Source organism: Mastigoproctus giganteus, chromosome 6, assembly GCF_048544385.1.
Source record: "Mastigoproctus giganteus isolate SK-2022 chromosome 6, ASM4854438v1, whole genome shotgun sequence".
Taxonomy (NCBI): domain Eukaryota; kingdom Metazoa; phylum Arthropoda; class Arachnida; order Uropygi; family Thelyphonidae; genus Mastigoproctus; species Mastigoproctus giganteus.
In genome coordinates this window covers 228,178,189-228,195,557 of record NC_143580.1, presented here as the reverse complement: position 1 = coordinate 228,195,557, position 17,369 = coordinate 228,178,189, and the positions used below count along the sequence as shown (strand labels likewise).

At 34.3% G+C, this 17,369-nt stretch overlaps 1 protein-coding gene across 2 annotated transcripts in view; it reads left to right on the top strand.

Moving 5' to 3' along the window:
* The window catches only part of LOC150085062 (putative transcription factor p65 homolog), a 141,361-nt gene that overhangs the window by 43,009 nt on the left and 80,983 nt on the right, over positions 1-17,369 (top strand). For both annotated transcript variants that reach the window (XM_090376757.1, XM_090376756.1), the window contains exon 3: positions 8,549-8,754. In XM_090376757.1, the coding sequence (XP_090232883.1) occupies positions 8,549-8,754 (206 nt within the window). The remainder of the gene's footprint in view (positions 1-8,548; positions 8,755-17,369) is intronic.

The window sequence follows — 17,369 nt, the reverse complement described above, 5'->3', positions numbered from 1 at the left end:
AAGACCAAGGAAGAGAAGAATGATGATATCCAGCTCAGACCCTGGGTGTGCCACACCCATACTCACCAGATGTGAGCCCCTGGGGTTGTTACAACCATTTAAAAATAATAATAAATAGATGACTAAAAATATTAACTGGAAGAATGAAAGGAATGAAATTGTAGAAAACTGATGGGCCATGGCTGTTTAAAACAAATGAGTTGAAAAGCAGGTCTTTCACCAGAGTAATTTGCTATCTGTAAGAACTTCCCAAATTGTGATTACTATTTCTCTGCTTATTAGTTGCATCTCAGAAAAACAAAAACTGCCTGATCACCGTTAGAAGCTGTGGGATATTATTATGAGGCCTTATAAACCAGGAACTCTTATGCTTAAGTTAATCCTAAGACTGCAGATAAGAACCTTCCCTGGGGTCTACAATTTGGAATGTGCCATCAGAAACAGTAAGGACAAAAACAATAGGTGGCTCAAGGTCAATCATCATGCTTCCCCATTTCCTTGTTAACTTAGTTGCTATGTATTGAGTGGATGACCTTGAGTTGCCTATTTTTTATTTTTACTATATGTCCTATATGCTATTTATCACATACTTAGACAGAGACATTGACCATGTAAAAACATTGTTGTATTGAAACTTGATACTATGACATGTTGGGCAGACAACTTGTGTAATTGTTTTCCTTCTATCCTCTTTCTCTTCCTTTTGCCTACTTGAATGCCCCTCCCCCTCCACTTTTGAAATACTAAAATGGAATATGCCTGGGCCATATAAATACAGCTTTCAACCACTTGTTCATTTCCCCTTTGGAGATGGTATAAGTGAAAAGCTCCCATCAAGCTTCATGAATTTATCTCCCTTTATACTTCTAATTATTTGCATGCATGGATTTAGGATCAAAGCTTGCTTTCATTCCTTTGTCCTGTTACAAGGTTCATCTGTCTTTAGGCAGGTCTTATAATAAATAAATACGGAATTGTTAAAACCTGTAATTAAAATTTGCTCAAGAAAGAAGTGCACTACCTCGTCCCTGGTTGTCATTTATAAAATATTAATATGAGAACAAGGTGAAGCCAATAGTCACAATGAGCGACTTTCGTGTAAAATGTCTTTGGTTGGCAATGATAGGAGAAAAGTAATTATGTATTTAAAGAATTCTTATGTTCATTTCTAAACACGAAACTGCCAACGGTTGACAGTTTCGTGTTTAGAACGTTAAATTTAGTGTTGTGGCGACACCATTCTATGACAAGCACCTCGTGTTGGAAGATTTGTAACTAGATCCTAATTTAATAATTGCAATTGCTGAATTGATTAGGGGATTGTGGTTGTGAGAGTGTACGTGTTGTGTAAGTTTGTTCTGGCTTGATTATTAAGTCGATTACATAATGGTACATTAAGAAGCTTTATAAATCATCTGATAGTATGAATCAGAGCTGTAATACTCAATATGTTCTACGTTGATAATATTAGTAAATTAATAAGAGGAGTTTACCTCAATATAGTACGTGGAACACTTCCGTATGATACCCTCCAGAAATTAAAACGGAAAAAACGAAAAAATCGACAACTTACCAATATATTAAAGTGAAATATAAATAATTAAATAATCAATTTAACTCAATTCAAAACAATTAAAATTCAAATTAACGCAATTAAAAGAATCTAACGAAAATATTCAAAACGATTTTCCTTCCTGAAGCTGACAATGCTTTTCGACCGACTGTCGTGATCGACAGGAATGAAAATTACCGAATCAGGCTAAACCTGCAACTTAAATAGTGATTATGTGTCTTCGCGCATGCGCGTAAAGGTCCACGCATCGGAGATCAAATATGGCCGCCGAACATTAACAGAATTCTCGTGTAATTTAATTTCAACGGTTTCTGCAATTAATAGTCGCGTATAATTACGTTGAACGTTAAGTATTTTGGCCTCGTTAAATAAAAAAGTATGTTTTTCGTTAATGGCATGAAAGGCTAATTCTGACGCTGCTGAACGAGAAGCACGAACTGAGGCTTCGTGTTGATTTACACGGATATTAAGAGAAAACCGCGTCGAACCCTGATAAGACGAGTCGCAATCACCGCAAGAAATGTTGTATACTAGATCATTAATTTGTGTTGCGAACGCCGAAAGAACCGAGCGATTGTTCAGTATAGTGTGTAACTTCCGTATAGGCCTAGCTATAATTTTAAATTCGGTATCTTTAAAGAATCTGTTAAGCTGTTTGTGCCACTGTTCAACATATGGGACAGAAATAAAGTATTTTTTGATATTATTATTGTTGATTGGTGCAGTATTTTGTATCCTATCCTTAGCTTGTACCCTAATTCGATTTATTGTGTTAATGGGATAACCCCTGTTCAAGAATCTGCTAGTTAATATTTGTATTTCTGAGTCTAAAGCAGAATCCGTCGTTGAATATTTATAGGCATTTAGAAATTGATTAAAGATAATCGATCTTTTGTAGGTGAACGGGTGGTAGCTATTATAATGTAGAAGCATACCGGTGTTTGTGGGTTTTCGATAGATGCTAAATTGTATTTTGTTCGAGTCCCGGGTAAGCGTGAAATTTAGAAAGTTTAATGACTTAGTATCCGTATCTTCCCTTTCCAATGTAAATTTGAGTCTAGAATGAATATTATTAAACGAATGTAAAATGTCTTGGATAGTACTACTATCGGTAATAACTAGAACATCGTCTAAATACCTCCCATAGTATGTGATACGGGGACGAAAAGGTGTCAAATGTATCTGCTCAATCGTTGAGAGATAGATCTCTGACATTAAGCCACTCAGGCTCAAACCCATTGGTAATCCAAAAATTTGTTTGTACACCTTGTCTCGAAAGGTGATGTAGTTAGCCTCAACTAATAGTTTAATTAAGTGAAAAATCTCCTTTATAGGCAGCTTCGTATGATTAATCGGTGTCGAGTTTTTATTTAACATATCCCAAATAATATCTAATGTGTATTCAACGTTTACATTCGTATATAATGAGGTAACATCTAATGAGAATAAATTGTCATTGTCGCCGAGTCTACAGTCTTTAAGATTATTAAATAATGTATCGTAATTCTTAATCCCAAATTGTATAACCTGTCTAAAAGGTTTTATAATGTTATATACATGTGTGGCTAAGGCTGAAAATGCCGAGTTCCTGTAGGAAACAATAGGTCGAATCGGAAATCCAGGCTTGTGTAATTTTACCTGACCAAAAAGTGCAGGAATATTGTATGTTCTGGACTTCAATTCCTTCAACTGAACCATAGTAATGTAGTCGTTTTTACGATATGTGGTTAACGTTTTATTGTATTGATTTACCAAATTGGTAAACAGTGTCGGGTCCACTTCACAATAAGTGGAGGTATCAGATACAACTGAATCTAACTTATTAATATAATCATGTTTATCTAGTATAACCACTGTATCTCCTTTATCTGCCCTCTGTATAATAATGTCCTTATTTTCTCGAAGTTCTCGTAAAGCTGAACTGTCATGTGTATTCAATTTAGGAAGTCGCGTTTCTTTTATGTTATTCACTACTTGGTTAACTTGTTGAATAAATACATCTTTTTGTGGAACACTACGAAGTCCAAATTCAATATCAATTACGCATTGTTTTTTTGGCAGCTTTCGAGGTGGTAAATTATAATTTAATCCTTTGGATAAAAGTGAAATCTGGTCCTGCGATAGTGTACACGAGGAAAGATTTGTAACCTGTTGATATGTCGGTTCGTTGGATACTGGGTGAGGGGGTGTTCGTGAACTAGCCGACATATTCTGTGGTAGTGCGTTATGTGTCTGTGGGGGGGATGTCACGGTAATTTTCATTCCTGTGATCACGACAGTCGGTCGAAAAGCATTGTCAGCTTCAGGAAGGAAAATCGTTTTGAATATTTTCGTTAGATTCTTTTAATTGCGTTAATTTGAATTTTAATTGTTTTGAATTGATTTTGAATTGAGTTAAATTGATTATTTAATTATTTATATTTCACTTTAATATATTGGTAAGTTGTCGATTTTTTCGTTTTTTCCGTTTTAATTTCTGGAGGGTATCATACGGAAGTGTTCCACGTACTATATTGAGGTAAACTCCTCTTATTAATTTACTAATAAATCATCTGAGTATCCTATATATTCTATTTAATATTTTATTATTTGATTTAAATCAAACCATCGATTTAAAAATTAAATTCAAAATGTGAACACAGATCCTCTACAAGAGAACATCACAATAAGTTAGCATTCGTCCAATTTTACAGATATTAGCGGGTCTCGATTACACAAGTTGTCTGTCCAACACAACAGTTGTCTGTTCAGGCACAATGACATTATGCCGATAAAGTTATTAGTCTAACCATCTTTCATCATCAAGTTTTGTTGCTTCTGCTGCTAAATATTGTAGTCTGTATGTGCTTTATCCTGGCAGTATGAATGGGTAATAATTTTAGTATTTAATTCCACTGATGATGTCATATAAATTTAGAATTCTTACTTTAGTAGCAATGAATATCCATTAAATCTGATTAAAAATTATTGATAATTATTTTATGGATAACTAGAAAAAAACCATCATCATAATGAAAAGCTCAGGAGTATTTTTTCTTGCCCAGTATACTCTGTAGAACATGCTGTAGACTGGGGATTACTTTTTATTTATGTGTTATTTATGTAAATTTCATGTTTTGGCATTTTGTTGTATTATATTAATTTAAAACAAATGGCATCTCCAAAAGAGTAATCTTTTACTTATTAAAAAGATGACGCTGCATTGAAAGTGTTTTGAGACTTATTGGTCTCTTATAAGATTGTAGATAATTTTGAGTGATAATCCCTGACAAATCCATGAGAATGAAATTGTTTGACATTAAGCTGCTGTGTGGAAAGAATATTTCAGCCCACTGAATTTAAATTCTGCAGGTTAAAATATTTTTAATGCACTATATTTTTGGATGATATTAGTTTAGTTATTGTATCCTCCTTTTTTTGTATGATTTATTTTATTTTCATTCACTCTAAGCTGGCCATTTTGGCACTGGTCAATGTCAAAATTTGCATTTCATATTTTTATTTTCTTAAGTTTGCCAGTAGAGGGCTTTTAACATATTGCAGTTCGCATTTTTTCTTTAGTTTAATCTTTTATTGATCTTATAACGACATCAGTGAAGTTTGGCTGGTTTTTGGAAGTTCACATTGGAAATGACTTTTTGGGATTTGCAAGGGAGGATGCCCTTTCCTGAGGAAATCATTCCTATAGCACTTATCTTTTTATTATTTTGCTTCTTTCTCTCAAAAGAGGTTAACATTCATTTGGACAGGTGGGATTGTCTAGTCTTCCTGCTTTGGTCCAGACTGCAGTTACATCACATTAATAGAATTCCGTGATAGTCACTTCCTATGGTATGCTGACACTCCAATTTAACTTAAATTTGATGTCATTTATTTATGTATTTTATTTGTTATGAGTATAGGTTATATAGTAGTATCTCTTATGCCAATACTATTATAATTGCAGGATTATTTTCATGTGGAAAAAGAATGTTTAATTTAAATTTGAAACATTGTTGTCAGTTTCGTGGTGGCATTCACTGCTGATTTACAGAGTTCTGCTTTTCTTTTCTTTAATCCTTTGTCTGAGTAATGAACAAAGTCTATCTTTACAGCAGTTCTGTGTAATATCTATTAAAATCTACTTTCTGGTTTTTGGTTCATTGTTATCTCTGATGCCTATAAAAGTGGAGGAATATACAGTTCTATGAGTATTCATCAGATATAGACTGTTCACTCTGTCATCTGGCACATCATGTGTAATTCTTCAGAATTATATATGATATTTAAGATTTTGAATGTACTGAGTAAGCTAAATGCTGATGACATTGTTTCCTTTTTCTCAACGTACAGATGAGGTGGCATAAATACAAATTGAGGAAGGGTGGTTGCAGGATAGATGTGTGGAAATTTGTCTTCAGCCAGAGGGTAGTTGATTATTGGAACAAACTTCTGTCTAATGTTGTGGAAGTAGGTACTTTGAATAAATTCAAGAAAGAACTAGAAAAATTGTTAAAGGGGATGTACAGGTGATATGAAAGTGAGTTATTATTTTTTGCAGATGCTGTATAAGCTTTCTTTCTTGCATCAATTGCCACTACTTAATACCAGTACAATGATTAATACTTGAAACGTTCCAGTTCTTCTGAAACATATTCTTCATTCCATGTATGCAATTTTCTTAATTATGTGCACATTTATATTCTACTTTCTGTTTTGGATTTGTCTTGTAGCTATCTGTTAGGTGAGATGGTAATTGATCTGCTGCATTCTTGAATTTTCAGTACCGTTATGATCCTTGTATGCTTCAAGCATTCTGCATTTGTCATACTTACGCACTGAGTTGATTTTTAATGGTTACCTGCAGGCTTTAAAATGCAACTAGCAGTACCAATCGCGAAAATTTCGCAATTGGTAGCAGAGTTTTTTCTTTAGCTGTCCTAAAGAAAAGTAGTCAGTGTTTTTGTCTTTTTTATTGCCTAACATTTTCCGAAAATTTTTGGACAATTTGTTGTCATCTCTATAAAATACTACTGAAAAGGGCAGAATATAAAAAAGTACACTAAAAACCTAATTCTCTATGCAAATAGCTGTATTCTAGCTGTACCCGTTGTGAAAATTTTGCAGTTGGTAGCACAGTTTTTATTTCCTGATATTTTCCTGAAAATATTTGTACAATTCATCTCAAAATAGCAAAATATTAAAAAGTACACTAAAAACTTACCTTTCACTTTAAAAACTTGGTCAAACTTTCATTATTAATGTTTAATTTATTTCGTTTTCTTGCAAATGCTTCTACTGTACAGTACCTCTTCAGTATCCAGCAAATATCAGCCCTGATGTTGACATTTCAACTCCCCTGGTACCTCATCTCCATGTGTTTAATATCCTGTTTAAGCATTTCACCCTATTCTTCACTTACACTTCCAAATATGGAAGGGTAAAAATGTACCATGACAATCATGTTGCAGCCCAACTTCTTGAAATTCACCAGCATATTTTAAACTGAGTTTGGTAGTCTGGATCTTTATTGTTCTCTAAAAAAATTCTCAACCTGAAACTAATGCATACTTGAATTTCTCTTTTAAATTTTGTTACCTCATTAGTATGCGAATTTAGTTTTCTCTAGCCATTCTAAAGAAATGTAGTGCGTGTTTTGTCACAATCAAGTAAGCCAATACGTTTTGAATTCTTTGTCATTTCTTGTATCTGAGGAAACTTATAAATTTTCATTGATTTCACCATTTCAGATCGATCCTGAATACATTTGTAGAAACACGAAAAGGAGAGTATCTTCTTCACCGCAAGGTACATTCAACACAACTGATCATAGTAGCATGCCAGGGACGCGTCTTCCTGACTGTGACATAATTCTAAATCCTTAAATTATTACTCTCCTTAAAAAAACAAAAATAAAAAAAAAAAAAAAAACAAGTTGATAACGATAAAATGATGACTTCTGAAAGTTTTAAACGTATTAAACATAACAAATGGCAATGAGTGTGTGAGCTCTCATGTGCAACATGGGGACCTATAGTGAGCGAGCAGTGCAATGGAATCCTAATTGTTCGTGCTTTCTTTTAAGGTAGGCAATTTCACAATTGGTAGCAGAGTATTATTATTTATTTTGGAACAAAGAACACAATCGTGTGAACATGCAAATTGTTAATCATTTAAATAGTTAAAGTGCAAATTGTTAATCTGAAAAAAATGCCTTATCAACTTAGACAATAGTTTAACAGTCAACACCTTCCTGTGACTCCATCTATGAAGGGAATGTTGAATTATTTTCATTTGTACTACAAAACTGGCTCATTCCGTAAATAAAACTATTTGGAACTTTTAAAATTTAACAACTTTGTGCACACCTATGAAGAAATAGCTTAAATTTGAGACCACTTCCAGCCTGATCAGTTAAGACTATTGTTCACACTGACTGTTGAAAGAAAACAACTTCTGTATTAAATATATAGATACTTTTCAACCCTAAATTTTTCCTTTGTGAGATCATACCATTGTGTAATAAGATTTTATTGAATTCCCTCTATAACTTTCAGTTTTAAAAATAATGGGGCGATTGTGTATATTTTATCCTGTTCTGAAAGGTAGTGTCATTTATAAAATGATATGAATCGGTATGAGGTTTTGAAGTACTGTACTTTATTTGAACTCCAGAAATTAGATGTTTTCCATAAATACCAAGTGGCACTTACTATTGTCCTTCACTGTTTGCTGGTAACATTGTGCTGTGGTTCTCTTTACCAGTAGAGAGCATTATTAAGTGCTGAAACATCATCAAAGTTTTAATTTTGGGGATGTATCATTCAGTTTTAAAAGTTGAACATTTTACTATAAGAATAACTAACAAGAGATTAAAAATATAGGGCTTATATCAAGTTTTAAATTAAAACCATGAAATTATCAGAAATATGAAAAGTAATAGATAAGATTATAGAGGTTTTTTGACTTGTTTTTGCATATTCTTCTTCTGTTTAGTTGAGGTAATAAGAAATGAGCCCATTGATGGAATATATGCAAATCTTGGTGCTACTGGATATTCACCAATGCATCCTTATGTTAGAATTATAGAACAGCCAGCATCAAAAGCATTGAGATTTCGTTATGAATGTGAAGGCCGTCTTGCAGGAAGCATTCCTGGAGCTAATAGTACACAGGAAGATAAAACTTTCCCAACTATTCAAGTAAGTTAATATTTCAGTGTTGAGACAGCTTTAAAAGTAATTAATTTAAATTTTAAAGATTCTTAAAGAGTTGTTTATGATTAATTTCAGACTTCTGTTTGTTGTACTTGTGGTACAGTCTCTATATACATTAAACTAACACAAATAAATTGGATAATTGCTTTCTTATATATATATATATATATATATATAAGATTTTAAAGTTGTGGCCTCATGCCGGTATATGAGTCAAAACAAAGTGTATTTTTTCTTAACACCTTAGCACTGTCAGTGATAGTGCTCGTGATCATAACAAACTATGTTCATTCAAAATGTTCGTGATCATAACGAACTATGTAATACAGGATTCAAAAGATCCAAAACTTTTTATTTCTGAAAAAAGTTTTCTGTTTTTGTGAATTCTGCTTTTGTTAAATGCTTGACCTTTTGCTAATGTTTCAGTACTCAAATATTTTTGTGGTAAAAAAATTTAAAATAAATTTTAATTCGGCTTAAAAAAGTATGAATTATAAATGATGCATTTCAGCAAGAGGTCACCTTTCCTCCCATAGCATATAAGGTGTACTCATCATAACCTTACCTTTGGATATTAATGAGAAAGTGGGGAACCTAGTAAGATGCAGTCTTCCACATATTGAACTTATTTTTTTAAAAATCCGTTAATGAAGCATTGACCTACTCATAAGTGGGTGGATATCCAGCATGTGATTCACCTTGCACATATTTTTGTCCATGTAAAATTGACTTTTCCCTGCCTGTCTGCAGTACAAATAGGGGAATGGATCATGACCATGTGCTTTCTGCAAACCACAGAAACAAAGTTTTCCTGGTGTGTTTGTTTATTTATTTTTATGGTTATATATATTGTTGGAAGCAGTAACAGGCCCATTTGAGTAAAACTGCCACAATTTGAGAAATGGATTTTTCATTATGAATCTAGGCCTATATTATCAATGATAAAAAAGAAATGAAGCTCTAGATTTGCGAAGGATGAAACTAACTGTGATAATTTGTTAAATAACTGTTGGAACAAATTATCACCTAATAATTTAGAACACTTGAGTTTATATAAATTTAACTATATAATGTCGATGTAAATGCACCATAGTTTACCCATAAATTTAACTACATAAGTAGTGTAACGGCATTGTTTGATTTTTATCTCATTGTGGCTACCTTCACAATGAGATACCAGGTATTGCACTACGTCACTGCCACCCAGATATGTTTCAGAGTTTGTTGGCTCACTCATTGGTGGGTGGGCAGGTATCCTGATAATGCAGATATGCCATCACGGTTGCAGAATCAATTCCACAATATGAGAGATGCCAAATGGTGAAGATAATGATAATATTTTGAAGCCTAAATGCACAAGGCATAATGTGTTATGGGTTGAAATTCTCAGTGGGCACCACCACCCACACATCTGGGTGGTGGTGCATACTGAGAATAAATAACAGTAGTCTTCTCTACTAGAGAAGTGTTATTTATTCACAGTAGTGCAATACCTGGTATCTCACTGTGAAGGTAGCAACAATATGAGATAAAATCAAACGATACTGTTACACTACTTATGTAGTTACATTTATGGGTAAACTATGGTGTATTTACACTAGTATTATATAGTTAATTTCAACAAGGCATAACATATGCCTTGTGCATTTAGTCTTCAAAATATAAATTTAAGAAAAAGGCTAGAAAGTTACCTGGATGAAATTCGGTAATTTTTCAGCATGAGTTTGCCTTTATTAATAGTAATACTAATACTAGAGTTATGTTTTTATAACCTATATGGTATATTATCATATACCATATGGGTATATGCCAAATAAACCAAATAAATCATATACCAAATAAATTAATCAATACTTAGACAAAATAGAAAAATGAAATGAAGGATACTTTTTTTTTAAAAGCTAATGCTGTATATGTTTTGCTTTGTGGCATCATTTTTGTATAATTAGCTTATCCTGTCCCAGGTAAAAAAAGTAAATAGATTGAAATTCCTTGCTAACAAATTAAATCAAATACAAGTTTATTCAAAATTTTAGGGGACACCTTTTCAGTTTCAGTTCTTATATTAATATATGGTATCTTTTACATTTAATCATGCAGTTATATTTTAATTGAAATGTATTTAATCATGAATCTGCAAAAGTCTATATATACATAGAGAAAAAAAAAGGCCTGGGATAATTGTGCAAACAGATATGAAGTTTTCTGAGCAATGCAGACAGGATGCCAGAGAAGGTCGTGAGATTTTGTCAATGATATACAGAAATTTTGCTAATAGGGAAAAGAAGGTGACAATGCCTTGAACAAGTAACCAACCCACAAGTTCCAGTCAATATCTAGGGGATCTTAACTCTACAGATATTGACTGGAACTTGTGGGTTGGTCACTCCCACACTAGCAAGATTTTTGTGGACTTATTGGAGAATTGTTTTCTACAGCAACATGTTCAAGGGACAACCAGAGGGAGTAAATACCCTTGATCTGATTATCAATAGTGATGATGCATGCATTAGGAATTTGCAGATAAAGGAACCAGTAGGCGACAGTGATCAGTGTACTATGTGGGATTTACTTAAAGATGTAACTACCATCAAGGGTAAAGGGAAGGGTTTCTGTTTTCGTAAAGGTGACTACAGAGGTCTCAGACAGTTTTGAAATTCTATAGAGTGGGATCAAAATGAGGCAAGTAAAATTCTGTTGGATCCCAGGACATACAGGCATTGAAGGTAATGATCGAGCAGCAAAGAATCCTACAAACACAAACCAAAGGCTTTGCAAAGTTCCGTATACCGATTACAGACCAATCATAAAACAGTTTCTCCACAATCAGTGGTCACAAATGTGGAAAAATGAATCAAACAATAAACTGTTTCAAATAAAACATCAACTACAGCCATGGAAATCGAGTCTTCGCAAGAATCGGCATGAAGAAGTCATTATATCCAGACTATGCATTGGACATACACATCTTACGCACAATTATTTACTCACCAAAGCAAATCCTCCAGAATGCCTTCACTGTTCTTGTCAACTCACTGTAAAACATTTCCTTATAGAATGTCCACAATACCACATGGTGCGACAATCAGCCTTCCATCTCCCTATAAATTTCCAAGATTTTCTGACCTTATCACAAATCATAGGTGATAACTCCAACATTGAAAATATATTTACTTATTTAAAATTAATAGGATATTTTGACCAGATATAAATCATATTTAAGAAATATAAACGTCCTTGTCACTAAACATTAATAGATAGGTGCAATATGGCTAAAGTTGCTTTTGCACCAAAAAACTCAACAACCAACCAACCTATAGAGTGGGATCAACTAATGATGTTACCAATGGTGACCAATTCTAAATGTTACCAATTCTAAATGGGAAGCCTTCAGGAACTTAATATTGGAGGCTACTAGGCTTTTCATACCAACTAAGAAATACTGTTCAAGGTTAGGGCCTAAATGGATGTCAGATGAATTAATGAGGCTTGCGGCAGAGAAGAAAAATGCATGGGATGCATATAAATTATCAGGCAACACAAAGCCTATGACTGATAAGATAGTCTGTAATCAAGTCACAAAGGAGGTTAGGCAGGTGAAGGTAGATTATGAGAAATCTTAGGCAAAAGATGCAAAAAAAAAAAAACAGCAGAGTTCTTTACTTATGTAAACTCTAGAAGGAGGGGCGGGGGGATGAATCAGATTGGTCTACTTAACATAGATCTTTCGACTATTGATGATTCTGCTCAAGTAGCTGATAAACTGAATGAGTATTTGTATCTACATTCACACATGAGGAGTTATTCAAGGAGGGGAATGCCAAAAGTTTATCAAACTCTAACAGGGAGCTAAGAGATTTTGTGATAACTGAGAGCAAAGTGGAGGAGGAATTGTTGAAGTTAAACATAAAAAAGGCACCCGGGGCAGATTGAATCTATACAGTTATAATGAAGGAGGCAGCAAGGGAAGTAAGCAGACCCTTAGCCATAATTATGAGAGCAACCTTAGAGTCAGGGGAGGTCCCCATGGACTGGAGATGTGAAAATGTATCCACAATTCACAAAGGGGGTTCAAAGGGTGACACAAATAATTATAGACCTGTTAGTTTAACTTCTGTTCTGGGGAAAATAATGGAGTCACTGGTTAAAGAGGTGATACAGGATCACCTAGACAAGACATCAGTAATAGTTAAGACACAGCATGGGTTTTGTTAAGGGGAAGTCTTGTCTGACCAGTTTGATTTGATACTATGATGTCGTCACAAATGAACTGGATGCTAAAAATAAATTTTATCATATACTTGGATTTCAGGAAAGCTTTTGATACTGTTACACATGGAAGACTAGTGTACAAATTGCAGTGGTATGGCATTAAGGGCAAGTTACTGCGATGGATAAAGGGGTGGTTTTGTGGAAGACAGTGGATAGTGGTAATAAATGGACACTGCTCTACGTGGACTAATGTTATTAGTATAGTCCCCCAGGGTTTGGTGCTGAGCCCATTGTTGTTTTGTGTATTTATCAATGATATCGATAAAGGTATATCAGGCTTAATGTCCAAGTTTGCAGATGATACAAAGGTTGGCAGGGTTGTTAATGACACTAAAGACACTATGCTACTGCACAGGATATAGATAAGTTAGGCAGATGGGCTGAGAAGTGGCAACTGAAGTTTAACATTGACAAATGTAAAGTACTGCATATGGGGGAGGTGCCTCCGTAGCCAGGTGGGAAGGAGTAGCAGTGCGTAGCACATGCTTCTTGATTAGACCGGGGTTCGAGCCCGTCACCACCAAATATGGAGGATGCAGAAAGGTCAGGGAATGACCACCGCATATCCCGGAGCAATATGGCCTTAGTTGCTAATGCTCCTAAAAACCAAACAACAACAACTGCATATGGGAAGTAGTAACCCCAGAGTAACGTATCAACTGTGTGGTAGTACGCTGACAGTGGTAGAGAGTGAAAAGGACCTGGGGGTAATTGTGCAGGCAGATATGAAGTACTCTGACTAGTGCAGACAGGCTGCCAGAGCAGGTCATGGAATTTTGTCAATTATATATATAAAGGAATTTTGCTAGCAGAGACAAGGAGGTGATTATCCCTTTGTATAAGGCAGTGGTCAGGCCACACCTTGAGTACTGTACACAGGTCTGGAGGCTTCATTTTAGAAGGATGTAGACAGAGCCGTGGCAACCCTGTGTTTGAGTGTGCGATAAACATAGGCAGCCAAATCCAAGGGCGGCCGAAATGATGAAGAATCTAAGCATAATTTGAATAAAGGAAATACAAATAATAAAGAAATTCTTGTCATAATAAACTTTTTAAAAATTATTAGATAGTGAACCTGTAACTTTTTTGATTCTTCATTCATATATTAGTAGTTGTTGAGAGCCCATTATACAGTATTACCTCGTTTAACGATAGGGATGCATTCGCTGAGACAATTGGATCAAATTTAGGGGAATTACTCGTTCTTACCTAGTCACCACCAAATAAAACTTTTGTAGTAGTGGCGCTGACCGGGTTAGCTGGGTGGGTAGAGTGCCTGCCTGGCAACCCAAAGGTCGCGGATTCGAATCCTGCCTCGGGCTTTGATCAAAGTACTGTAAAAACCTTGGGTGGTACATTAAAAGCCGATGCGCCAACAACTACCAAAAAAAAAAAAGTAGTAGTGGCATGTGATGCAAGAAAGCAAGTGTATGAGCTTATTACAAAACAATTCCCTCTAAATGTTTGTACAGTTCCTCAAATTTATTTAACCTATCAACTTCCACAACGACAGATGGAAGTTTGTTCCAGCAATTAACCACCTGCTGGCTAAAGGCAAATTTCCGCACATCTATTCTACATCTGTCTTTCCTGAATTTGAATTTATCCCCCCTTAAGTTCGTAATCTGAACAAGTGGAAGAATCCCATCAGAATTCAGCGTGCTCAACCCATTCAAGGCCTTATACACCCCAATCAGATCACCTCGCAGGTGCCTAGTCTCCAGCCACTGCAATTTGCAGAACTTAAGCCTCTCATGGTAAGAGGATCCTTCATTCTCCTCACCAATCTTGTTGCCCTTCTCTGTACATGCTCATGCAAATCTACATTCTTCTTAAAATGAGGCCTCTAGACCTGTACGCAGTACTCAAGGTGTGGTCTGACCATTGCCTTATACGGAGGGACAATCACCTCTTTTTCCCTGCTAGCAAAATTCCTGTATATCATTGATAAAACTCCATGACCTGCCCTGGTAGCTTGTCTGCATTGCTCAGAAAACTTCATATCTGACTGCACAATTACTCCCAGGTCTTTTTCATTTTCTGCCTCCTTAAGTGTAGTATCACACAGTTGGTACGTTTCTCTGGGGTTACTTCTACCCATATGTGGTACTTTACATTTGTCAAGGTTGAACTTCAGTTGCCACTTCTTAGCCCATCTGCCCAAATTATCTAAATCCTGTTGCAGTAGCACACTGCCATTACTGTCATTAACAACCCTGCCAACCTTTGTATCATCTGCAAACTTCGACACTAAGCCTGATATACCTTCATCAATATTATTGATAAATATACAAAACAACATTAGACCCAACACCGAACCCTGTGGGACTCCACTAATAACTTTAGTCCACAAAGAGCAGCACCCATTGATTACCACCCTCTATCTTCTTCCACTCAACCACCCTTTTATCCATTTTAGCAATTTACCCTTAATACCATTCTGCTCCAATTTTTACAGTAATCTTTCATGCGCAACAGTGTCAAAAGCTTTCCTGAAATCCAAGTATATGATATCAAAATTATTTTTTGCATCCAGTTCCTTTGTAATCACATCATAAAATCCAATTAAATTTGTCAGACAAGACTTTTCCTTAACAAACTCATGCTGTGTCTGAATTATTGCTGCAATCTTGTCAGTTACGTTATAGCGAGTATTGTTTAGAGAGGTAATCAACTGAAATTAAACATAATTTTAAAGTGCAGTGTATTACATAAGAATATTAAAAAAATAAATTTAATAAATATTATCAGCGTTTGAAGTTTATAAATTATCTATTTACTTAAATTAAATATTGACTTAATATTGATTAAATATTGAATTAAATATATAAATGTTAAATTAAATATCAAATTACCCTGCAGCAGGTGTTTTTCTAACTGTAAAATGTATGTGTATTATTTATTTATAATATTAATAGAAAATATTTTTTTATATTCAGCCATGCCTAAAGATAGCCAGACTTACCAAAAAACAAAAAAGATTTTCCAGTTCGCAATATTGTAAAAAAAAAAAAAAAAGAAAAGTAAAAGATGAAGAAAATAAAAAATCAGAAGGTGCTATTTTAAAATACTTTCAGAGTCTTGAAGAACTGTTAACATCTTCAACGCGTCTAGTAACCATAGCAGAAAGTAGTGAAAGTGGTGTGGGTTCCGACAAAGAGAATTATAAAGACGATGAGAATAAAAATGAATTTGAAGATAAAAATGAAGGTCAGGATAGAAGTAGTGCTGAAAAAGACTGCTGAAATGCAAATAAAGGATATTGAAGTAGACGAAATAAGTGACGATCCCTGTTGTGGCCGTTAAGGCTGTCTAATAAGTTAGTGCAACTTTTAATTCAAAATGAACCTGTACAAGTAAAAAAAAATTTCCAATTCATATTAAAAACACTTTTCCTAATGAGGAAAAATCCTCAAGAAATTTGTTGCTGTACTCTATCTTTGAATAATGTTTTTTGTTTTCACTGTAAACTTTTCGGTTTTCCCAAGAATTTGTTAGCTACAAATGGAATTTCAGACTGGCAACATTTCTCCCAATTTTTATCGAGACATGAAAAGAATGAAACTTGTATTAAAAATTATACTAAATGGATGGTTCTTAGAAAAGCAGTTAGAAAACAAAACCATGATAGATCACTACGAGCAAGAAATTTTTAATCGTGAAAAAATTCATTGGTATGAAGTAATAAAACGGATAATATATATAATTCAGTTTTTGGCAGAATAAAATTTAGCCCTTAGGGTAACGAATAATATTTTGTTTGACTCAAATAATGAAAAGCTATGGAAATGATTTCAAAATTTGATCTAACTATTTCACAGCACCTTCGAAGAATACAAAATTCTGAAAATACTCAAACATGTATGCCAAAATATCTGGGTGACAAAATTCAGAATGAAATAATTTCATTAACTGCTACACAAATTAAAGACAACATATTGTTTATGGCAAAACAATGTAAATATTTTTCTATAATATTAGATTGTATGCGTGACGTAAGCCATATGGAACAACTTACTGTTATAATTAGATTTGTAAATTTAAATGAAGTTAACAAAAACATAGATATAAGAGACCACCTTTTAGATTTTTCTCCTATAACAAATTCGATGAGAGATGGGTTAAGTGCCTTTATTTTAAACAAGTTTAGGCCTTGATATTAATTATATGCGCAGGCAAGGTTTATATATATGACAATGGAGCTAACATGAGGGGCAAACATAATGGTTTGCAAAGAAAAATTTTAAATACCAACCCCTGTGCTTTTTTTGTACTCTGCACTGCACATAGTCTCAACTTGGTGGTTAATGATGCTGCCAAAATTAATT